The sequence below is a fragment of the Pagrus pagrus genome (assembly GCF_965226575.1).
Source record: "Pagrus pagrus genome assembly, chromosome: 24".
NCBI classification, from domain to species: domain Eukaryota; kingdom Metazoa; phylum Chordata; class Actinopteri; order Spariformes; family Sparidae; genus Pagrus; species Pagrus pagrus.
The window spans coordinates 8,915,448-8,939,450 of record NC_140206.1 but is presented as its reverse complement, the minus strand read 5'-3'; the positions used below and the strand labels follow the sequence as shown (position 1 = coordinate 8,939,450).

Sequence of the window (24,003 nt, the reverse complement as noted above, 5' to 3'; positions counted from 1 at the left end):
TAACTGAGACAGAATGATCACAATGAGTTGGTGTACAGGTAAACACACTGATCATTATTTTGCTGCTTTTGTCTCCATTGTTTCCTTGCACTCTTGACTTTAGTGAACCAGCATTATCATTAAAAACTTCAAGCTGCTGGTGCTCTACATAAATCATCATCTTGCTGAGGTGGCCGTGCATGCTGCTGCCTCATTAAGTGAGTCGATAGCTCACTAGCCGTTGGTGCAGTATGTGACCTTGCTAAATGTTCCTGTTCCCTTGTCTCATTAACCATTAACATCTTACAACTGCTGGCTAAAGGACAGATAAACAAATGTTCAGCCCATAAAAGTAAATGTGTGTGTGTGTTTTACAGATGAGACGTGTGTGGCCAACGTGTGGGACTCCAAGAATCGCGGCGTGAACGGCACCCAGAAGGGACAGATTGTGTGGAGGCTGGAGCCGGGACCCTACTTCATGGAGCGTGAGTGTACTTCATGGTCCCTATGTTTGTCATAAAGTCTGAGGAAATAACCCTGATGATCGTTTGTGTTCTCTCCACAGCGGAGACAAAGGTCTGCTTTAAATACTATCATGGCGTATCTGGAGCACTGAGAGCAACGACACCTTGTATCACCGTCAAGAACCCTGGAGTACCGGTACGTTCGTCTACATTGTCTACTTTAATTTTCTCTCTATGGAACCGTCAAATCCTTAATCCTGATTGGCTCTCATCGTTGGCTAAACATCAGCATGCTAGCATCAGTGTCATGTACAGAATCACCAAGCAGCTAGCATGGCTGTGGGCTATGGAGGACTGCCAAAATCAAAAATAAATAAAGTATTAAGTAAATTACTGGCAGGTAAATCATTAGTAACTCTAAGTCCTACAGTGTTGTTATTCTTTGGTTAACTTTTTGTTGGATTCCTCAGAAGGACTCTGAAACAGTCAATAAATGTGAGTCCAGGTTATCAGCTGCAGATCCTCCTCTAACTCTGACTAACACACTGGCAAAATAAAGCCATTCATCAGGGTCCAGATCCGCACAGGTGGTTTTGAGTAGAGAATCTTCTGGAAGCTCGAAACAAATTTTGAGATGGCAGGGATGCAGTCAGAGTCAGTGGAGAGAAGTGAATGGAGAGAGGCTGATGGCACTGAGCTGTCAGCAGCACAAACTGAGGCGGAGAGACGTTTGTTCCAGTTGAGTCAGCTTGAATCAGAGCTCGTAAAAGCATTAATCCTCTCCCTCTCTTTGATTCCTCCTTTAATCAAACTCTCAGCTTTATTTTTGTGAAGTCAGGTCACACTACAAAGTCTCATACTGCTCTCCTGTTGGTTGTTTTCTCATCAGGTGGGCAGTGAAGGCCAAGCGGAGGACCAATCAGGGACTGAGCACTGTCGGAAACTAGTCAGCTTCACCCTATCAGGTGAGAGGAATCATTCGTGGGATTGTGGCGTGGTTGTAGTCCAGTAGAAAAAAATGCAAATATGCTGACGACTGTGTGTTCTCCACTCCAGATATCCGGGCGGCGGGCCTGAAGAAGGGCATGTTCTTCAACCCTGACCCCTACCTGAAGATGTCCATTCAGCCCGGGAAGAGGAGCGGCCTCCCCAAGTTCACCCACCATGGCCAGGAGAGACGCTCCTCCATCATAGCCAACACCACCAACCCAGTGTGGCATGGGGAGGTCAGCACACACTATAGCATCGAAAAGAAGTGTTTACTACTACATACATAATTGTGACAATAAAACTATACTCTCAACTGTCGATTTTCCTGTAGAAATACACTTTTGTGGCTCTGCTGACTGATGTGTTGGAGATCGAGGTGAAGGATAAGTTTGCCAAGAGCCGACCAATCATCAAGCGTTTTCTGGGTCAGCTGATCATCCCGGTGCAGAGACTCCTGGAGGGGCCGACAGCTGAGTGAGTTCACACACAGATCCGTAAATTCACATTGGATGCACAGGAAGAGGTTTTTGAATAGGTTGACCATGAAAACTGAATCTGTAAAGAGGTTTTGTTGATGAATGTTTGTAGTTTATTTTTAACGAGCACCCGGACAGAAACGGAACATCTGAGAACACCTGACCTTCAGCATTTAACCTCAGTGACTCAACGTTGTTCAGTCAATATAAAGTCAATATGTACCAATCAGCTCATTGTTAAGGCATTGATTTGATATTGATCTACAACTGGGGAGATCATGTCCTCCTGTGAACAATGATGTATACTGTATATCTGCTTGTGTTGTGCAGCGATCAGCCGGTCAGCTACAGCCTGTGTCGTCGTCTCCCTACGGATCACGTGAGCGGGCAGCTGCTGTTCAGAGTGGATATCACCTCCACAGGTCAAGAAGGTGTGTGTGTCTTCATTATAAATACTTAAAGTGATGCATATTCTTTTATTTCCACTAAACTATTTGCTGTGTCTATTCTCTTCTTCTGTTCCTCCGCCTTCCTGTCAGAAGCTTCCCCAGACACTGTGGGAACTATCTTGGGTGGCGCGGTTAACGGCGACCCTGGCAGTCCCTCCGATGACGAAGACCTCCCTCACGCATCTTCCTCCTCACGTGTTGTTTGTGGACCCTCCCCCACGGGCTCCGACGAGGGCTCCCTGATAGTCAACGGCGCTGGTTACTATGGTGACGACAGCGTTTGGCGGGAACCAGGGCAGTTGAGCGAGGAGGATTTGCTTCCTATGGCTGTGGGCGGCCACACCCACCGGCAGGTGTCACTCAACGACTACCTGGATGCCATCGAGGCTCCCAGGAGCCCAGGAGACAGGCCTTTTGTGGGGCCTTCTCCAAAGCTCCGCTCTAGCTTTCCAACGGACACTCGGCTCAATGCGATGCTGCACATAGACTCAGATGAGGATGAGGAGCACAGGGAGCAAACACAGGAGGCGGGGACACCACAGACTACGGACTCATCGAGGAGACCGGCTACATCTGAGTCTCTGGGTAATGGAGGTTCAAACGCAGAGCCACAGGAGCCAAATGGAGCTGGGACTGGGAATGGACCAGAGGCAGACTCCCCTGCTGGTGCTCAGCCTGCAAGTGAGCCTGCAGGAGCTGAAGGTGGAGCTGCAGAAGGTGCAGCTGGAGACCAAACACAGGTACCAAACAACGGGAATGGAGAGGTCACTGGAGCATCGGCAGAGGCTGCAAATGCTGCTGGGGAAACGTCCACAGCTCCCAGCTCCGCTCAGGCATCAGGAGCTGAGGGAGCTGCAGCACCTGCACCAGGGGAGTCTGTGGAGGAGTGTACCTGCCAGGAGCCGAGTAGCATGGGTGGGAACCAGGAAGTGACCTGCACATCCTCACTTGGTCCACTTTCACCCATTCAGGTGAGCAGCTGTAGATCAGGTCATGAAATATCAAGAAGGGAAGAGCTTTTTTTTCTCTAAAATGTCTTCTTCTCTCTTCAGGAGGTGGATACAAGAAAAGAAGTGGCTCCGAAGGCGGAGGAGGAAGGGGCGGAGTCATCGAGCAGCGAGGCAAACGGGCCAGTAGCAGCAGCTACTCGTCCAAAAGAGAGAGGAGGAAGTTCTGAAGCTGGTAAATGTTTTAAATGATTCGCTGCCGTTTTTTTTTTTAGGTAAAAATCAGCCAAATGTTTTCCATAATAACTAAAGGACCAACCCCGAAGTTTTGTGCAACTAAAATGGAAAAAAAGTGCCACATTTTCTTCGTCTTCGCTTAAAATCTACAGGAGCGACAGCAAGCGGTGGGCAGGAGGAGGAGGAGGAGGAGGAGGGAGGCGAAGTGTGGATGAGGAGGCAGTCCATGCAGGCCTCTGGAGGCCAGGAGGTGTGCGGGGCCAGAGAGAGTCCCAACGGAGCGGCAGGGGGGGAGAGAGAGATGGGTAAGACTTTTTTTTTTTTTTAACCTCCATTATTCCATTGAAATAATAATTTGTACATTAGTTTTATTTCCACATATATTCCCACACACTTCCTGTGCAGCTTCACTCCTCTATCAGGTGCGACTGAGCAGCTCCACCAGAGCAGCAGGAGGTTAATTGCTTCAGTCAGGGTCTCTTTAATGGTTGTTATTAAGAGAATCAAGTGTATTAATCATTCAGTTTCCATGTCCCTTGCCACCACCTCTCTTCAACGCAGTGAATATGCTCCTGTTGGATGTGAACACAGCCTTTCGTTTACATGCTAACTAGGTTATTGGCTGAGCTTTTCTACATTGCTTTTTCTTTCTATTTTCTTTCTGTTTTGAGCGTCAAAGTCAGAATATTGAATTTATGCACGCTGCCAAAAACCCGATCTGAGAGAAAGATCCTCATGCAAAATCTGCACCGGAGTCTCTCTCCACGTCAAGAGGATTGAGCGATCAGGGAGCATTAATAAAAGACTGGAGATTTATCCAGATCAGAACAAGTTTCCTGCAGCTGCCAGAAAGCTGTTGGCTTACAGCGAGTAACAGTTGTGCTTATCTAACCTTGTGACAGTATTAGATAATAGGCGGTAACACTGCTGTGATTGAGGGGGGATGAACCAGCTGTAGGACATTAAAAGACATTTCTGCCTTTTCTTGTATTTTGAGTGACGCAATAATGTTTTGATGTGTGTGTGTGTGCAGGTGCCACAGCTCAGGTCAATGGCCACCAGTCTGTTCGCTCCCTGCCATCAGTCCGCCATGACATCAGCCGTTACCAGAGAGTGGACGAGCCACTACCACCCAGTAAGTGAACTACAGTAAATTATGATAACATATATATATATTGTATTGTATATATTGATTTTTTTGAATTCTCATTCCTATAATCTTAAAGGGTAACAAACTAAAACCTGGTGCCCACATTACCCACAATGCAACTTAGCCACAGTGTTATACATACAAACGTTCTGCATTTTCCTCTTCAGCTTTTGTGTGTTCAAACTTCTTGTCATGTGTGTGTTTGTGTGTGTGAACCAGACTGGGAGGCTCGCATCGACAGTCATGGTCGGATCTTTTACGTGGACCACGTGAACAGAACCACAACATGGCAGCGCCCCACCGCTCCCCCCGCCCCGCAGACCCTACAGAGGTCCAACTCCATACAGCAGATGGAGCAGCTGAACCGCAGGTATCAGAGCATACGCAGGACAATAACCAATGACAGCCGACCAGAGGAGCAGCCAGCCAATGAGCTGCCGCCGGACGAGACTGACATGCATCCTTCCATCCCGGGTAACCCTCTCACTGCACTGCATTCTGGTCTACATAGTCTGTTGAGTCCCAGAGGCATGATTTTTGTGGGCTTTTTCTGACTCATTGTGTCCGGTGTTTCAGAGCTGCGTAGGGACAACAGCGTGGCTCAGTCCAGCTCCAGGTCTCGCCTCACCCTGCTGCTCCAGTCTCCCAGCGCCAAGTTCCTCACCAGCCCCGACTTCTTCACTGTGCTGCATTCCAACCCTGTACGGGCGCTCGCTTTTCTTCTTCTCTCTCTTCTTTCTTTCTTTCAACAAAAAACATCTCTGTTTTCCCCCCTTTCCTCATTCTTTTAGATCACACAGTGGTATTTGTTTTAGGAAACTCTGTTGACCACAAACACTCATTAAGGGACTGTATGAAAATTATTAGGGCCCAGGAAATAGGGAGGGTTGTGTGTCTTTTGGGGGGATTTTTATGCCTTTTTCTGCTCTACGATGTAAAAACAACAGCAAAACAAGAAAAAATCAACACTGCTCACATATCTGGAGTTTAACTATGAAGCTAAGCAACTGGAAGTAAGATTCAACCCCCCTCCCCACACCAATAATTTTCCTACTGTCCCTTACTCATACAAACCAAAGCAGCAGTAATTACAGTTCAGTGGGACAACTCTTAACAAAACCTCTCTCTTTTCTCTGGTGGGTGTTTCCTCTCTTCTTTCTATCTTTCCCCCTCCTCTCTACTTTCCTTCCTCGCTCCTCTCTCTCAGAGTGCCTACCGTATGTTCACCACCAACACGTGTCTGAAGCATATGATCAGTAAGGTTCGTCGGGATGCTCACCACTACGAGCGCTACCAGCACAACAGGGACCTGGTGGCCTTCCTCAACATGTTCTCCAACAAACAGCTGGAGCTGCCCAGAGGCTGGGAGATGAAGCACGACCACACCGGCAAGGTGGGGACGAAACCCCTGTGTCCGTCAGAGTGTCTCAAAGTCTCACAACTTTACACAACGTTATTGACACTTCCTTTTTGTTTTCGTGCGTACAAATGCAGCCTTTCTTCGTGGACCATAACTGCCGGGCCACCACCTTCATCGACCCCCGGCTGCCTCTCCAGAGCACTCGGCCCCCTAGCCTCCTGGCCCACCGCCAACACCTGACCCGCCAACGCAGCCACAGTGCCGGGGAGGTCAGCCCACGACGACTGGTAAGACACCGAAGACACAGACTTAGGGTATCCAGCTAACAGTCCTATCCTGGACAGCTCGCAGCAGATCGAGGCTGTTATGACTTTACCAGGATACATTTATTGCTCTGGTGGTTTGTAACATTACACTTTGTGGTAACTGGACATCTCCTTTAACGGCTCCTCTAACTAACCACAGCTACTATACGCAGTCACGTGTTGGTTAAATGGATGGACGCCTCTCGCTCTTCCCGTCTCTTTGTAGGTGGGTGAAGACCCTCGTCACGCAGGCCCACCCGTCCTGCCGCGGCCTTCCAGCACCTTCACCTCTGCCAACAGGAGGGATTGCCAAGACGTGGTGCCAGTGGGTCAGTACATGCACAAACACACACTCATAACCCTTCATGAAGGATCGGATTCGAATGCGAATTTGTCTGCTCTTCTTCTAGCTTACAACGACAAGATCGTGGCGTTCCTCCGACAACCGAACATCTTTGAGATTCTGCAGGAGCGGCAGCCCGACTTCAACCGGAACCATTCACTCAGGTACAGTCTACACCCACGGCACCTGACTCTGCGTTTAGCATTTATATCATCACTACAGTCGCCAGCATCTCTCTCAATGTAATGTTGCTATGACAACAGGGAGAAGGTGCAGCTGATCCGCACAGATGGAGGGTCAGGACTGGCGAGGCTGTCGGGTGACGCTGACCTTGTCATGCTGCTAAGGTGAGACCTTCTTCCCTTCCCTCATTTCCATCCTTTCTCTCATTTACTTCCCTTCCCTGTCTTATTGTATTAGTTGTGTATCCCCTTCCCTCTTCCGTGTTTCCTCCTTAATGTATGTCCTTCCTTTCTCTCGTTTCAGCTTAACTCGCTCGATTGAATTAAATCAGTTTATTCAATTTCCTCCTCTCTCTCTCCTCTGCAGCCTGTTTGAAGATGAAGTAATGTCCTACGTGCCTCCTCACGCCTTACTTCACCCCAGCTACTGTCAGTCACCTCGGGGGTCACCGGTCTCCTCCCCACAGAACTCGCCTGGTAGGAGACTTGAGAGACGAGTCACACATTTTCACTGAATTGTGTTATTAAGGCCCTTTTTGTCGGCCAAAATCACAACCGCTACGAGCAGGTTTTATTATCTGTTAACGTTAGCTGCACGTTTCCATCCATCGAGACTCGTAAATGTCTTCATAGCTACATACATGACATCATGCTAAAAGACTAAGGCTAATGCTAACAGGTCCCTAGGTCAAAAATATCTGTTTTCTCACCCATTCATGGTCTATGAAGAAGAAATGGAAAAGAAACCGTAGCCTATGTAGAGCTAGTTAGCCCTGGTATTAGCATAAGTATGATAAAGAAAAATGTAATATAAGCATTACTGTGTCATTCCAGCTAGTAATTTTTATCAGCTGCAGCTGACTTACTATTTAAGCTAACGTTAGCTACATGATTTGGTTGAAAAACCACTCTCTAGCTGACGTTTTAATGTAATGGAAATGCAAAAGGGCAACTTCGTGGCTACATATATAACATGCTTAATGACTGAGGCTAAAAAATGTAAGAATAACATCATTACTTAGTTCCAACATGACCCTGTTTGGCTAATTAGCTTAAATACTTGTTTGTATTTCCAAACTGTATGCTTCCACTTTTAATGCGACAAGAAAAATGGCCTGAGTGTTTGGCAGTCACAGTCGAGGATAATGTTGGCTGGAGCTTCTGGAATGTAAACTTATCCAAATCCAATAAAGAGCAGGACAGAGACGCTATTGTTAGCCTAAAATGATTAGCATCCGGGACCGACTCCCACATAGTGGGGTAGTACTACACAGTGGCTGTGCTAGTCATGAATGGGGCTTTCTTTTAAACTTAACCTGTAACCCCCCCTAAATGATGTAGTTGGTTAATGATGTGCTCCTTTTATCTTGGAGATATTTCTAGGCATATTGCTAAGCTAGTTAGCCGGACATGCTTATGTTCACAGAGCGGATAAACATGCTGTTTAATCCATTTCTTACAGATCTTCTTGTGTAGTTTTGTTTTCAGAAAGTTAATTTTGTCATCTCTACACTTAGATGAATGTTTAGTGGTATTGTGGGTAAGGCAGTTGAATACCAAGGAAGGGAAAGTACAAATAAAATGAAGCACTTGATCACAAAGTAAGCCCTGACATGAGTTTTCCTTCTTCTTTCTTTCTTTCTTTCTCTCTGCCTGTAGGTACTCAGAGAGCTAACGCAAGAGCCCCAGCCCCCTACAAGAGAGACTTTGAGGCCAAACTGCGCAACTTCTACAGGAAACTAGAAACTAAAGGCTACGGCCAAGGACCAGGGAAGCTAAAGTAGGTGGACTGAGATGTCTGAAGAGAGCAGCTGTTCTTCTCTTATCTTTTGTGTCTGTCCACTCAATTGCTTGCTTGCGTGTGCGTCTCAGGTTGATCATCCGTCGTGACCACCTGCTCGAAGATGCCTTCAACCAGATCATGTGCTACTCCCGTAAAGACCTGCAGCGCAGCAAGCTCTACGTCAGCTTCGTAGGGGAGGAGGGGTGAGTATGAGGGAGGAGAAGCATGAAACCCAAGAAATGTGTTCATATTATGTCTATTTATTTTGATATTATACATTTATTTTGCGTGTATGTTGCAGGTTGGACTACAGCGGACCCTCAAGAGAGTTCTTCTTCCTGGTCTCCAGGGAGCTGTTCAACCCGTATTATGGTCTGTTTGAGTACTCGGCCAACGACACCTACACCGTCCAGATCAGCCCCATGTCCGCCTTCGTAGACAATCACCACGAATGGTGAGAGACAATGGTGACGCTCAGGTATGAGCTTCAGTATCCTGATTACTTTTATGTGCGTTAATGTATGTGTGTGTGTTTCAGGTTCCGGTTCAGTGGTCGTATTCTGGGTTTGGCTCTGATCCACCAGTACCTGCTGGATGCCTTTTTTACCAGACCCTTTTATAAAGGCCTACTGCGCATGTACGTACAGTAGCCAGCGTGTGTTTATGCGACCTTGAATACTTCAGATCCCACATAACCTAACACTCATGCTTATTCCCCACCATGTAGTCCCTGTGACCTGAGTGACCTGGAGTATCTGGACGAGGAGTTTCACCAGTCCCTTCAGTGGATGAAGGACAACGACATAGAAGACATGCTGGACCTCACCTTCACCGTCAATGAGGAAGTCTTCGGACAGGTTAGACCCTGAGACAGACAGAAAAAGATGAAGGACTGAGATTGTAAAAGAAAAAGTGATTAAAAATATGATTCTCGTCTGTGTTTGTGTTTCCACAGATAACAGAAAGGGAGCTGAAGCCCGGCGGAGCCAACATCCCCGTCTCGGAGAAGAACAAGAAGGAATACATAGAGCGGATGGTGAAGTGGAGGATAGAGCGAGGAGTGGTGCAGCAGACTGAAAGCCTGGTCAGAGGCTTCTACGAGGTACAGCTCACAGAAACTACTTTAATTTATGGTCTCTCAAAATGTACCGGGGGAAATGTGACTATACGGTGTGTTGTCCAGGTGGTGGATGCCCGACTGGTGTCGGTGTTTGATGCCAGGGAGCTGGAGCTGGTGATCGCCGGCACAGCTGAGATTGACTTATCAGACTGGAGGAACAACACAGAGTACAGAGGAGGTATGGACGACCGTGTTGGCTGTAGTTTCCACTTTTCCACTTTCCACTTTCGTTTCTGCTTTTTAGTCTTCAGTTTGGGTCTTGGACTTCAAAATTCACGTCTTATAAGGATCGAACCCACATGCTCAAAATTCACAGATCAGAGTCATAGACTTTGTCCTCTGCTTGCCATGTGTTTTACTGGTTTCATAGCTTCATGTGTTGACCCGGTGCCTTATGTTTGCTTGTTCTAAAATAAGACCATACCAATACATTATTTCTTTGCTTTGCGCTCTCCATCCTTCAACATATTCAGTTTTTCCAGCTTCCTGTCGCTGCTTTGTTCTTGTTTTCCCTCTCCTTTCCGAGTTCCGACTTACCTCGATTCCCCTCAGTGTCGACCTCTTGTCATTTACCATCGTCATGATCCTGTTGCCATAGATACGTGACATGACGTCTTGTGTTTAGGTTACCACGACAACCACATTGTGATCCGGTGGTTCTGGGCAGCGGTGGAGAGGTTCAACAATGAGCAGAGGCTGCGACTCCTGCAGGTGGGCTTACGTGTTTGCGATATGGTTAATTCAGCTCTTGAGATGAAATGTCAAAAAGTATCTTAGTCCTCCTCTTTTTCCTTCTCTCTCATCTTCAGTTTGTGACCGGGACGTCCAGTATCCCTTACGAGGGCTTCGCTTCCCTGCGAGGCAGCAACGGGCCCCGCAGGTTCTGTGTGGAGAAGTGGGGGAAGGTCACCTCGCTGCCCAGGTAAACACATCTCATCACGCTAACGCCCTGCTCACGAGACGACAAGAAAAAATGTCTTATGTCACCTCCTGTGGTCTCTCTGCAGAGCTCACACCTGTTTCAACCGGCTGGACCTGCCGCCGTACCCGTCCTTCTCGATGCTGTATGAGAAGATGCTGACCGCCGTGGAGGAGACGAGCACTTTCGGGCTGGAATGAGACCGACCCGACTCTCAGCTCACCCCGGACAGCTGGTGGTAGCGAGTGAAGCTGGATTATAAGTCCCATACCTGGTTTGTTTTTAATTTATAATGGGCTTTATTTTATAACAGAGGCTGATGAGACCTTTGAACCATGAAGAATCACAGAGGTAAACAGTTATCTTGTGTTGCACCTGCATGTACTTCACACCTACTTAGTAACACACGCTATCACCTGTGTGATTGTGACGAATGGAGAGCCACACTGCCTTCGGGGAACAGAATCATAACTGCCAGGGTTTGACCAATCGGAGACCGGGATTGTTTTGTTCTTTTTTGTCACTTTCTCTTTGATACGACGAGGTTAAAGTTTAAGAAACACATCAAAGAAGAAGCAACCACTGCCTTCTCTGCAGACTTTATTCCAGTCTGGATGGACCTCACAGGACTCTCAGGCCTTGTCCAGAACTATGAGCTTCAGCGGCGCCCTCGTTGCAGTACAGCGTCTCCTTGTGGCCTGTTGTGGGGACTACACCCGTGTACATGGTGCACTTGTTTCTCAAAGCCTTTCAAGGAGCGCCTGAGGTAACTTTTGGTAAAGTTTGTGGGATTTTCCACTGAACTTCTACAGATTTTGGAGACCCCGAAACAGAAGCTTTGGTATTGTTGTTACAGTATTTTCATCTACGAGAAAAAAAGTGGTTTTCTAATGATGTGGCGGTGACATGTTGTGATTTGAATGTAACTAACTTTATGATGTAGATTGTGTGGAGAGTGATTTTGTACCTGATCTGGATCAATTGGCAAAAAAACAAAAAAGAAAGGAAAAATATATATATTTGGCCACCACTTCATTGAGTTAATAATGTGTTGATGAGTAAATTAAGTTACATATAGTATGTAACCATATCCATCGACTTTGATTGTACTCGATTGATTTGAGACTCGCTTTGATCCAGTTCTGTTTTTATAACATTTGTTAAAAGCTGTCTACACAAAAGAGGTGTAGATTGTGTATCCAAATACAGGAAGTAAATTAAATGTCCACACAGCAGGGCCGGATCTAGAAACATGGGGTGACAAACACATGCTACTTCTGCAGGTAAATATTTAAAAGGATATGCACTTTCCCCCCTTCCTTTTAATTTTCTATCAGCAATCCAGTCAAGCTACTCTGACCTACAGGAGTCAGAACCTGGAAGGCTGTCTTGGTTAAAATCCACGTTTTACACTTAATAAGCTACGATCAATTAATAAGCATTGAACAATGACTGGTGTTTAGACTACCTGATCCCAACGCAGCTAAAATATTTCCATATATTTATTTATTTATTTGCTAATTAAAGGCCATAGTCCCTAGCAGACCTTTATTAATATCTAATCATCAAATATTTTAATGATCTTAACAGGACAATGCCATTTCTCAAAAAAGGATAATGATTAACGTTTGTGCAATCTCAATTTACTGCTCATTAAACTACTGTGTATATTACATAGGGAGTAGTGAGTCGACGATTGATTGATTTAAGACTCGATTTGAATCATCCACTAAGAGTCTGCAGCCATGCTAGCAGTCTAGTGTGGCTGTACTTAGCCCCAGTGGTGCTTTAAGCTAAATGCTAATGATGGCATGCTAACATGCTCACAATGAAAAGGTGATATGCTGATGCATTTTAATTAGGTGTAACAATGCCTGCATGTATTGTCCCCGTCAAAAAAAATGATACATGAATTAAAGGTTTACCATCTTAGTTAAGTGTGTTAGCATGCTAGCATTGATCGGCATGAAAACCCTTTCACACCAAGCATGGACAAATGTATAAAAGCTGATTTTATGGGTTCATATTAACATAGGCTGTGACATGTTTGTGTGACGCAAAAAAATTGGACCTCGATGTTTGCAGGTTTCAAAAATGGAACGCAGCATGGCGGATGATTCGTGCTAGACCATCCAATCCATTCAATATGTGTTGAGATATTTCCGTCTGGACCAAAGAGCTTAACAGATCAATATTTCCATCTCTAGAGCCGTTGAACAAGAATGGCGAAGCACGCAATGTAACTGCTTAGCTAACTTTACGCTAATGGTCATGCTTTATGTTATTAATTATGGATTTCTTTCCATATTTCTTGTTTGGTTCAGTACTTTTGACAGCTCAGAAATACAGTGGTGACTGAAAATGTGCAGTATTTCACAGTAACAGTTTAAGGAGCTGAAAAGCCCCCCCGCCCCCCTTCTAGATCCGCCCCTGTCACGCACGGCCAGATCAGAACCGAAATATTTCACCACGCTGCTGGTATAAAATACACAACCAAGTCCTCAGAGTTTAAGCTGCCGAGTCCAATTTATTATGTACTCATAGAAGAGGGCTTGAGACATTCAGTGATATATCAGCTGGCATATTGTTGCTCATTAGAATAATGCATTTTCTTTTCATTCTTATTGGCTCTTTATTCACCTTACACACTATGACTAGAAGCTCCAGACGACGGAGAGTTTTCTCTTTCCTTTTGCTCTTTTTACACTCGTGATGTTGACCACTTGTGTATTTGTACGGCTGAATTTGATTGATTACACACACGTTGTATGTAAACTCTGTCAAATGTCTTTTTTTCTGACATGGAGAGTTGACGCTGTTTCAATAGTTCCTCTAGATTTTGCACTCATTTCAATATTGAATGACTCGTATCAACTCAGTGTTTATGTTAATTTAAATCAGGTTGTTTAGTGAAGTTCACGTGGAAGGCTCAGAGCAGGCACACAGTAAACAGTAAAAAAAACCATACGGTCCTCATCATAGACGAGCATGAACGTTTTGTATAAAATCCATTTTGAAGGAGCTTGCAGTGAATCTTTTCTCTTTTTGTACATTGAGATACTTGTTACCGTCCTCTTCACTCACATTCCCCCCCTCCCCGCCCCTGCACTATGAATGTAAGCACGCCTTGAACTGCCACATCGAAATACAACTGACCACACGCAGGCCTACGACACCTAAAAGTCAACCGCTGAGATACCTGAGCTAACACGAACCCCTCTGAGCGCCTCATTTTGTACACATGGCAAAAAAACAGGCAATATGGAAGCCCAGTTACGCCAAGAAACAAAAAGAATGCATGAAAAGTTAAGTTAGCCTCATAGAAAAAGACATTTTGACTTAGATTAAGTCAAAATTAATTGATTTTAACAGAGAATCTCACAATTCTGATTAAGTCGAGATGTCGATTTGTATCTCACACATTGACTTTGTGCTTCTAAATGACTAACTCTTAATTTTTGAGATGGTATCCATGTCGCATTTTCGACTTATTTTTAATTATTAACGATAGCTTTTTACTGAATACCCCCAAATCCTTTTGTTTCCTGACTTAGCAAGTCAGTCGTTTCACTGTATCATACTAAGTAGAGCTGCAACCATTAATCAACTATTAAATTAATTACCAAACTATTTTGATCATCGTTTCATTGGTTTGAATAATTAAAGAAAAAAAAAAGAAAATCCAGATTCTTGAAATGCAAACATTTTCTGGTTTCTTTATATTTTTTTCTTAATTTTCTTTTAAATGTCCTCTTTTTTTTTGACAGTAAACTGAATGTTTTTGGATTTTTGAACAAACAAGACACCGAAGACGACATCTTGTGATGTAATTGTGAACTAATCGACATTATTGTCATTGTTGATTAATTATCGTTAGCTTGCAGCCATACTTAGTAGTGACACGACTTGTCTTCTTGACTATTTTTGGCAGAAATGGGCTTCCATAAGACCAAAGTTACTACAGACACACTGCTTTTTTATGTGTATTAATGGTACAAAAACAACTTTAAAAACCTAAACAGTGCATTTTATGCAAAGTCAGGGAGGGTACATTTGAAACTGATCATATTTCCAATTTTTGAAGCCGATTTTGATAAAAGTCCTGGACCTACTGTTTTCCTTGTTTACACTTTTAGAGAATGTAACTAATCCAGAATATAATCGAGCATTATTTCTGTATGAAGTTGGGTAAAGTTTCATGTACAAGATCAGTTTAATTCCAATGATTTTAGTCTCATTATGAAAATATTATCCGCACTGCCCTCTTGTCCGTCTCACCAGAATGTACCAAAGTTTAGAGCCGAAGCCGGCTGCCTCACATCTAACAACCTCCCACTCTCTCTGTACAGTCCACCTCACTTTTAAATATGAATGTTTGTCAGCACTCCTCTCCTAAAATAAAATGTCATCTCTCTATGCAAGCTTTTTCTTCTTCTTCTTCTTCCTTCCATGCCACTTTGACTGTAATTGAACAAACGGAGCAGGATAATAAATGCAAATCAATATGTGTGTCCTGTCTTTTTCTGTTAAAAACAGATATTCTGTCATGTTTTATTTCCAGCTCTAATGGTTATCATCTTCCTGTTCCAGCAGGACATGAAGTGTAAAGAAAAACAGCCTGTGTGAGAAAAGATAATCCTCTTGAATCAGAGCTTTGCTGCTGACTTAAGAACAAGCGATGCGTCAGCTAGATCCGACAGGTGGATGGAGGATGCAAAGTGACGCCTGAATGAATAAAATTAAGTGTCAACAATTAAATATAATACTTTTTAAAACCAGCAGCAGATTTGAGAGCTGTCTCCAATGAAGCAGCAGCAGCTCCCTCTGCTGTGTGTAGAGAGAAGTAAAAAGCTTACAGCACCTGGTATTCCCAGGCGGTCTCCCATCCAAGTACTAACCAGGCCCGACCCTGCTTAGCTTCCGAGATCGGACGAGATCGGGCGTGTTCAGAGTGGTATGGCCGTAAGCGAGAGATGAAGCTACAAACAGGCCTTTTATAGATGATGTTCATCGTGTATCTGTCCGTTTTTACATAGAAACAACATGTTTTTACAAATTCAGGAAATAAGCTCTGATAACATTGACTAATTCCCACACATGAATGATAAACTGTCGGTTTTAGTATAGAAGTCTGACTACATTTGCCATAGTCAACTAACGCGATATTTTGAGGTACTTATCCTACAATCTAGAATAATGTCATATTATTATTATTGTTTGTTGTTGTTGTTGTTGTTGTTGTTATTATTGTTATTATTATTAATGTGGTAAATATAGATCAGAAAAGAAACAGCTTCCATTTAAAAATATAAGACTACGTGATGTTACAGTATCTATAAAAGGCCTGTTTGTAGCTTCATCTCTCGCTTACGGCCATACCACTCTGAACACGCCCGATCTCGTCCGATCTCGGAAGCTAAGCAGGGTCGGGCCTGGTTAGTACTTGGATGGGAGACCGCCTGGGAATACCAGGTGCTGTAAGCCTTTTACTTCTCTCTACACACAGCAGAGGGAGCTGCTGCTGCTGCTGCTTCATTGGAGAAACAGATCATTTAGTTTTGCTTTAACTCAAAACAACTCTTTCCTCCCCCTGAGTGTTGCAACTTCTGATACTCTTAAATATGAAACATGAAGTGTTGGTAAGCAGCACTTTAGGTTGAAAGGTTTGAACCCAGAGCCTTGAACATGATGCATAACAGACTGGACTAATGACTGAGACATATTGTGTCGTTTCCCTCAAATCTTTTCATGAGATCCCAAATTGATTTGAACAGACATTATTTACATCCTCGATGCACCCTTTGAGCTTGTGCACCTCCCGCAGGAGGATCATACCTATGTTCCCCTTTTTCTAAAAAAAGGGTCCCATGTTCCCCGCTGTTCACCCAAAGGGTCTTATGTTCCCCACTGTGTATGTGACCGGGGAACATAGGACCTTTTTTTTGAAAAAGGGTCCCATGTTCCCCACTGGTTAGGTTAGGGTAGGGTTCCCCGATCAGGGAACATTGGACCCGGGGAACATAAGTACGCTCCCGCTGCAGGCAGGTTGCTTTTAGCTTAGCAGCTAATTAGGGCTGTAATTGGTCTATAAAATGTTAGAAAACGTTGAAAGCTGGTTTGAGAGCTGTCAAAAAGTCATGCTTTGTGTGTAATGAAGAGTCAGCAGCTCCCTCTGCTGTATGTAGAGAGAAGTGAAAAAGCTTACAGCACCTGGTATTCCCAGGCGGTCTCCCATCCAAGTTCCTATCGCGACCAATGGTTGACCGCTGTTCAGCACAGTTGAGCGCTCAACCCACCAATCATTGAGCCCTGTTCAGCACAATAAATATGAAGCTGTATCTTGTTTTGTCATGTTTTAGCTAGGTATCTAAAACATGACAAAACAAGATACAGCTTCATATTTATTAATTAAGTGAATATGAAGCTGTATCTTGTTTTGTCATGTTTTAGATACCTAGCTAAACAAGATACAGCTTCATATTCACTTAATTAATATGAAGCTGTATCTTGTTTTGTCATGTTTTAGATACCTAGCTAAACAAGATACAGCTTCATATTCACTTAATTAATACATGTTTGTTTATGTTGTAAAGGTTAAACATGGAGAGGAAGGGACATGAATGCAGTGTGTGCAACAAGACCTTCAATGAGAGGTCTAACCTGACAAGGCACATGAAGCTTCATGCTCCAAAGGAGATTGAGTGTGATGTGTGTGGTAAAAGCTTCACCTTCAAACATCAGTTGAAGTCCCACCTGAAGCAGCATCTGTATCCACACATTCCTATGTATAGGCAGGGAGAGGCCAAGCTGCTGTGTTCAGATGCAGCTAAGACTGTGGCTGAGGCCCCCAGCAAACCAGTTGGATTGCTGGATCCTGAAAAGGCAGAGGCTGCTGCCAAGAAATCTAGAGGGGAAATGTGGAAAGGCCAGTTAGTCGTCACATTCGGCAAATACGCTGGACAGTCATTCAGGTGGCTACTTGAAAACGATGTCGGCTGGGTGGTATGGTTGGTCTCTGAATATTGCCAGAAGGGTGAGAAGAATGAGCTTCTTAAATGGCAAAAGGAGCGAATGCTGGAGTTTGTTAGAGAGTTCCCTTCTGTTACATGTCATCTTGACAAGAGGCTGGAGGTAATACCTGTTTTTTTCTCCTTTACCTAACATTACATTATAATTACTTTAGACATATTAAGAACTCATGGGAGATGTTGGGTTATACAGATGTATTTTATTTTCTGCAGAAACAGGAATCAAAAAAAGAAAAGGCGGTTGAATCTACTGTTTCCAAGTTCAAACAGGAACCTGGCTATTTAAGTGATGCTGAACTGTTGGCTGCTGCAGGTAATATTAGGCTAAAATGAAAATCAAATAACCTTTGTATTATGCAATATTTGTATATTGTGTTGTAAACATTCACATCATATACTTTCTTGACTTAAGCTAGAGACATTTTGGTCCTGTGACATGACACACATGCACTGTATATGTACACTCATATGAAAGGAATGTAAGCCAGAATGTGAGTATAGTAAAATAAAATAGACCATTTTTGTGTAAAATAATGCAAATTAAGAAAGCTTCTTTAGAACATTACAGCCATTTCTAATCTGAGAAATGTATGTGTTTTGTGAAATTCATTACTACATATGAAGCCATGTAGTTAATACATTTTTGTGGCATTTCTTCATCAGAAAAAGTCCTTGACGAGTCTGAGGTGCCAGTCTCCACACAGCTTACCACCTGGGGAGAGCTCGCTCCAGCTGTGACTCAGGACTCTGCCAACAGGCCCAGCACATCTCAGGGAAGACCCACAGCCGAGAGCTCTGCTTCAGAATCCAGTGGCATCGTGCTGGAGGGTTGGCAGAAATACTGGGAGCAGCCACCTGCATCTGCCCAAGCCCTTGGTATAGCCCCTCCTAACATCAGGTGGCTAAAATGCGATGAGAGGTATGGTCTCTTTGATGGCTCGTCCAAGTACACGAATGCAAAAGGTGAGCTAGTGGAGAGGAAGCTCTTAAAGGAGAAGATGGAGTTCCACCCGCCTCCGCCTCCTGTATCTGTCAAGGGAGCATTGCCCAACATGATGGCCTTTTTTACCACACCTGCCTTCTTCTGGCGGCCAGTTGGTGTGATGAAAGCCAAGATCTGCTGCCCCAACACCAACTGCCCTGCAACGCCAGGGGAATACCTGGAGAAGAAAGGCTTTGGCAGTTACGCCAGGCAAGTGTGTGGGATGACGTACAATTACACCCTGTTGACAGAGAAACTGAAATGTTCTCACTGTGAAAAGATGAGGCAGGCGGTGAGCAAGACACATGGTGATGCAGACAGTGACCAGGAGGAGGATGATGATTCACATCACCTGCAACAGTACATGTGGTTGGCACACAGTCCCAAGATTCTGATGAACCTTGCCCCAGCCATCAGAAGCATGTTTCCTGCCATTCTGTGTGGGAAGCGTGCTATTGACAGAGGTGTCGTCAACCTGCTGAGCGACCGGCTCAATGCTGTGTCCATGAATAAGGTACAGAGACTGCTGCAGCAGGGCCATGATGAGTGGTATGTCCAACGGCGTGACCTTTACCAGACTCTCCTCTACGAGGCCCACACAGCTGGATCTTCATCGTCTCAGAGTGGCATCCTGTCCTTTGTAAAAGCTCCTGGTACATACACCCCTCCCCTCCCCTCCCCTCCCCCAGTCTCCCCTTCCATCTGCCCGTGTGCTGAGGCGTGCACACATGATCATGGAAATGGAAAGGATGCCTGTGTACAGAGCTGCCATCCTCAGTGTGACTGGAGAAATCCTCTGCATTGATGGTACAAAAAAGGTATGTATAAAATATCACTTTGATCAGTATTCTGTTGTGCTAATGAAGCTCACTTCTTGATAATCAAGTTGAGTGAGAATACTTTGTTATTTATAGACATGATGTAGACTGGAAAAGTTGTTAAGAGACACTATAATACGAATGTTCTGCTTTGTTTTTTAGGTCCTCAAGAAGATATATGGTGATGGCCAGGGCACCATGCAGTATGTCACCAGTGTTCTGAATGAATGGGGCCAGTTCTTGACGACGGTGGTGGTGGTGGCTGAGTCTGAGGGGTGCTACAGGCGTATGGCAAACGGTCTGATTGCCCGGTTCCAACGTGCAAACGCTCCTGCACCAAAGGTCATATATGCAGACAACAACTGTCGTCGGTAAGTTAAATAATACCTCCATATAATTGATAATGAAATGAATAATTCAATTGATAGATGAAACAGTTAACATTAAATTACATCTTTTTACAAGGAACACATGCTGTATAAAATGCTGATATCATTTCAGTGACAGTGGTTCATGCTTCCTGGAGACTCTGTTCAGTGACTGGGTGCAGAAGGGTACCGTGGTCAGACTGGACATCTGACACTGGCTGCACCGCTGGGATACTGTTGTGATCAAGCAGATCCATGCCAAGTATGGGGCGTTCATGAGTGCCTTGGCAGGTGCAGTGTTGGCCTTCAACAAGGACGACATGATGCTCTTAGGCAAGGCTGTCAGGAGTGGCAACCAGGAGTTGTACGCCACATATTCAGACGAGGAAATGATATCCTTCCTCAAGCCTTGCCAGATCAGGGCTTACGTCAGGCGCGTTACCCGTGGTGTTGACGTAAGTGTAAAATTAATCCACATATTAATTTTGTGAATTAGAAGCATCACACTGGATGAGCCCTAATTAATTATTCTATATTAAATATACAGGAGACAGCTTCAGTGATCGAGTCCATCATTGCAGAGTTCAAGGGGCCAGCAGGCCTTGATATTGATGGCATCCACCTGTTCAAGTCAACAGAGGCAGTTGATGCTCGCTGGGCAACTGCAAGCAAGCATCTTAGTTGTATGCAGGTGGGTTAATGTCTTTGTAATCATGTGTCATTGTAAAACCATCTAAACAAATGTGGCAATATTTCAAACGACACCAGAATAAACAAGAAACTTGCGATTTGTTGTGTGTTTTACAGGATCCCCCTGGCATACAGCTGTACGTCACTGTGAAGGTGGTGGTGCTGCATGGTGTTCGGCTGAACAAGTACAAGTGCCGACAAGGCAGTAACTCCTTGGAGGGGTTGCATGCACACCTGCACAATGCCATTCCTTCTCAGAGATGTGGTATTATGCCATTCCAAGTAAGTAATGAAAATAACACTTCAATAGAGCAAAATTTCTTTCAATAATACATTTTATTTCATAGCTTTAATAACTCATGCGTGCTAAGCATATTAATACATATAATTGGTCTTGTGTTTCAGGTATATCTGGTTGCGTTTGCTGTGCAGTGGAACAATCGGATGGAGTCACTCCGGGTTGCTGGTGGTCAGAGTCGGCAGACGTCATGCATGGACGCGCGGCAGATCCAGCGCATGAATCGACAGGCTGAGGTGCTCTTCGGCAAAGACCATGTTCTGGAGCCCAACTTCGCTGCTCCTATGCCCTACCCTGATCAATACAGGGACCCAGAAGAGGAGGAGCTCCTTGGTGTGGAGTATGCCCTGTGCCAGTCAACAAGCTTCACTGCGAGGAATTACTATGCCCAGAGAGGTAAAGTTAATAGCACACTTCAACAATATACATACATATGAGGCTATACTATCCCTTTATTCTTCATGCATATTCTAACAATGACAGTAAACATGATATAAAGTTAAATTTCATATTACCGGTAATATGAAACAATAAAGACGTGCATATTATTGGCATGTCTGTGTATGCATGAATCTACAAGTGGTTACAACTGGCCAGACACATTTGTGATTGGTACAATTACATATTTGCAGTTGAGGAAGAGCAGACTCGTGACGAAGAGGAGTCAGCTGAGCAAAGCGAGGAGGAGATGGCAGATGAGGGAATCGACATGCCTGCAGAGGAGGATCCTATTGATGACATCTGTAGGAAACATGCTATCCTCACGCAAGCAGAACACGTGGAGGAGGAGGATAGTCCCGCTCTGCAGGATGTGCTGATGACCCGGCGACATCTGCATCTGCCAGGACTAGAGGAAGTGGAGGCGTTAGCCTTGCTGATGCTTGAATTGGCAGACAACAGTCACCACCACCTTGTGCCAGCTGACCTCAGGCAGAAGATCGTCTGCGAAAGACTGCTGCCAACTTTGTGAAGAGGTATGAGTCCAGGTGGGGCTACACCCTGTTTGGCCGGTGTCTTGGGGCTGACACACCCAAGACCAGAGCAGCCCAGAAAACAAAGTTTGGGTGGATGAGGTACCCTCAGGCAGCGCAGGTGACAGAGGATAGTCGTCTGTTGTACCTTGTCATCAAGATGCTCAAAAATCAGACACCAACCAATAGTCTCTCCTCCCCCAGTAAAATAGCACCTTCCATAAAGGGGCGGTACAAAAGGATTGTTGACAGAGTTAGAGACGACCCCATCCTCTGCACTCCGTCCATTCCTCTGCCCAATCTGAATGCCAGATCCATCTCTAATTTCATCACCAGAGAGGAGAAGAGGGCCAACTACAGGGCTACAGTAATACCAACAGCAAAGCCTCACCGGACAGTGCTCTCACATGAGCAAATGCCAGCAGCTCCAACTCTGCCAACATCCCTACCACCACCAGATGGAGCTCAGGTGCAGTACCAGGACGTTCATCACGTTGCTGGTAAAAGGCGTGGTGAGAAGCGGAGGTAAGTTATTTAAGCACTTCATTACACTTGCTAGAAATGTGGAAATGTTGTAATGTGTGGACATAAATCATACTGAAACTCATCATCACATGTTTAATATTCACAGGTTAGATGGTGAGGAACCGGAGCTGGTGAACCGACCCATTCAGCCTAAGCCTGCTGCAGCCATGCACATAGCGCCTAGAGTGTTGCCAGCACCCGTACTCCTGGTGGTTCCTGCACAACCACAGGCTCCCTCCATGCTTCTTCAGAGGCCATCATGCAGTGAGGGTAGCGCTCGCTTCATACCTGTAGCACCGCCCCCTGCACAGCCATCCAACCCAAGCATGCCTCATAAATCCTCAAAGCCATGTGGGGCCTGCCAAGTACCTCCATGTGGTGGGCAGCGCAAGAGGTACACACCCTCCAAGGACAAAGCTGCTGGAAGCAGCCAGAAAATCTTCACCTTTTGCCCGGCAACAAGGAAATCAACCACTTCTGGTTTTGACGGTGTGGTCTATGATAGTTTCGAACACTTTAAAAATGTGGTTGATGAGGAATTAACAAAGAGGAAAGTCAATTAGAAAGCCAACATCAGTGAGCAGATGCAGACCCTCCCTCATACACAACACTACACACACTATATCAGCATTACATTGTAATATTGGCTGTTATTGTTTTGTTGAAATTGATTTGTTGTTTTTTACTGTTGTTTTGTCTGATATTGCTTTGTTCAAGCAGTTTGGGCTGCATTCTTGCATGAAAGGTGCTCTGCTCTATAAATAAAGTTTATTGTTATCATTATTATTGTTATTAATATAATAAAATATATTTTCTTGCACTAAATGATCTGTTTCTCCAATGAAGCAGCAGCAGCTCCCTCTGCTGTGTGTAGAGAGAAGTAAAAAAGCTTACAGCACCTGGTATTCCCAGGCGGTCTCCCATCCAAGTACTAACCAGGCCCGACCCTGCTTAGCTTCCGAGATCAGACGAGATCGGGCGTGTTCAGAGTGGTATGGCCGTAAGCGAGAGATAAAGCTACAAACAGGTCTTTTATAGATGATGTAACATCACGTAGTCTTATATTTTTAAATGGAAACTGTTTCTTTTATCTATATTTACCACACTAATAATAATAATAATAATAATGATAATGATAATAACAAACAACAACAACAATAATAATAATAATAATATGACATTATTCTATATTGTAGGATAAGTACCTCAAAATATCGCGTTAGTTGACTATGGCAAATGTAGTCAGACTTCAATACTAAAACCGACAGTTTATCATTCATGTGTGGGAATGATGTCAATGTAATCAGAGCTTATTTCCTGAATTTGTAAAAACATGTTGTTTCTATGTAAGAACGGACAGATACACGATGAACATCATCTATAAAAGGCCTGTTTGTAGCTTCATCTCTCGCTTACGGCCATACCACTCTGAACACGCCCGATCTCGTCCGATCTCGGAAGCTAAGCAGGGTCGGGCCTGGTTAGTACTTGGATGGGAGACCGCCTGGGAATACCAGGTGCTGTAAGCTTTTAACTTCTCTCTACACACAGCAGAGGGAGCTGCTGCTGCTTCATTGGAGAAACAGATCATTTAGTTTTGCTTTAACTCAAAACAATTC

The 24,003-nt window shown here is 44.6% G+C and overlaps 2 protein-coding genes and 1 long non-coding RNA gene across 6 annotated transcripts in view; 2 read left to right on the top strand and 1 right to left on the bottom strand.

The window, feature by feature from the left end:
• The window catches only part of hecw2b (HECT, C2 and WW domain containing E3 ubiquitin protein ligase 2b), a 29,017-nt gene extending 13,806 nt beyond the window's left edge, over positions 1–15,211 (top strand). Inside the window, exons 3-30 of one of the 2 annotated variants that reach the window (XM_084347520.1) lie at positions 357–464; positions 545–639; positions 1,333–1,408; positions 1,500–1,669; positions 1,765–1,907; positions 2,240–2,340; positions 2,449–3,329; positions 3,411–3,540; positions 3,695–3,847; positions 4,576–4,677; positions 4,912–5,166; positions 5,269–5,393; positions 5,900–6,085; positions 6,187–6,339; positions 6,584–6,686; positions 6,768–6,864; positions 6,964–7,047; positions 7,250–7,359; positions 8,542–8,662; positions 8,755–8,868; positions 8,967–9,119; positions 9,204–9,302; positions 9,393–9,522; positions 9,621–9,767; positions 9,849–9,963; positions 10,411–10,496; positions 10,595–10,707; positions 10,793–15,211. In XM_084347520.1, coding sequence (XP_084203646.1) covers positions 357–464; positions 545–639; positions 1,333–1,408; positions 1,500–1,669; positions 1,765–1,907; positions 2,240–2,340; positions 2,449–3,329; positions 3,411–3,540; positions 3,695–3,847; positions 4,576–4,677; positions 4,912–5,166; positions 5,269–5,393; positions 5,900–6,085; positions 6,187–6,339; positions 6,584–6,686; positions 6,768–6,864; positions 6,964–7,047; positions 7,250–7,359; positions 8,542–8,662; positions 8,755–8,868; positions 8,967–9,119; positions 9,204–9,302; positions 9,393–9,522; positions 9,621–9,767; positions 9,849–9,963; positions 10,411–10,496; positions 10,595–10,707; positions 10,793–10,904 — 4,262 coding nt within the window. In that variant the 3' untranslated portion in view covers positions 10,905–15,211. The remainder of the gene's footprint in view (positions 1–356; positions 465–544; positions 640–1,332; positions 1,409–1,499; positions 1,670–1,764; positions 1,908–2,239; positions 2,341–2,448; positions 3,330–3,410; positions 3,541–3,694; positions 3,848–4,575; positions 4,678–4,911; positions 5,167–5,268; positions 5,394–5,899; positions 6,086–6,186; positions 6,340–6,583; positions 6,687–6,767; positions 6,865–6,963; positions 7,048–7,249; positions 7,360–8,541; positions 8,663–8,754; positions 8,869–8,966; positions 9,120–9,203; positions 9,303–9,392; positions 9,523–9,620; positions 9,768–9,848; positions 9,964–10,410; positions 10,497–10,594; positions 10,708–10,792) is intronic. The other variant, XM_084347521.1, reaches the window with a different exon arrangement.
• Positions 1–24,003, bottom strand: part of LOC311253506 — a 40,758-nt gene that overhangs the window by 9,314 nt on the left and 7,441 nt on the right. For all 3 annotated transcript variants that reach the window (XR_014621686.1, XR_014621687.1, XR_014621688.1), the window contains exon 2: positions 17,433–17,608. This is a non-coding gene — a long non-coding RNA (uncharacterized lncRNA). The remainder of the gene's footprint in view (positions 1–17,432; positions 17,609–24,003) is intronic.
• On the top strand, positions 21,035–21,858 carry LOC311253266 (uncharacterized protein; the record flags this gene model as incomplete). The annotated part of the gene is made up of 2 exons (XM_084347105.1): positions 21,035–21,284; positions 21,521–21,858. The coding sequence occupies 2 exons, from the start codon at positions 21,035–21,037 to the stop codon at positions 21,856–21,858; spliced, it is 588 nt and encodes a 195-aa protein (XP_084203231.1).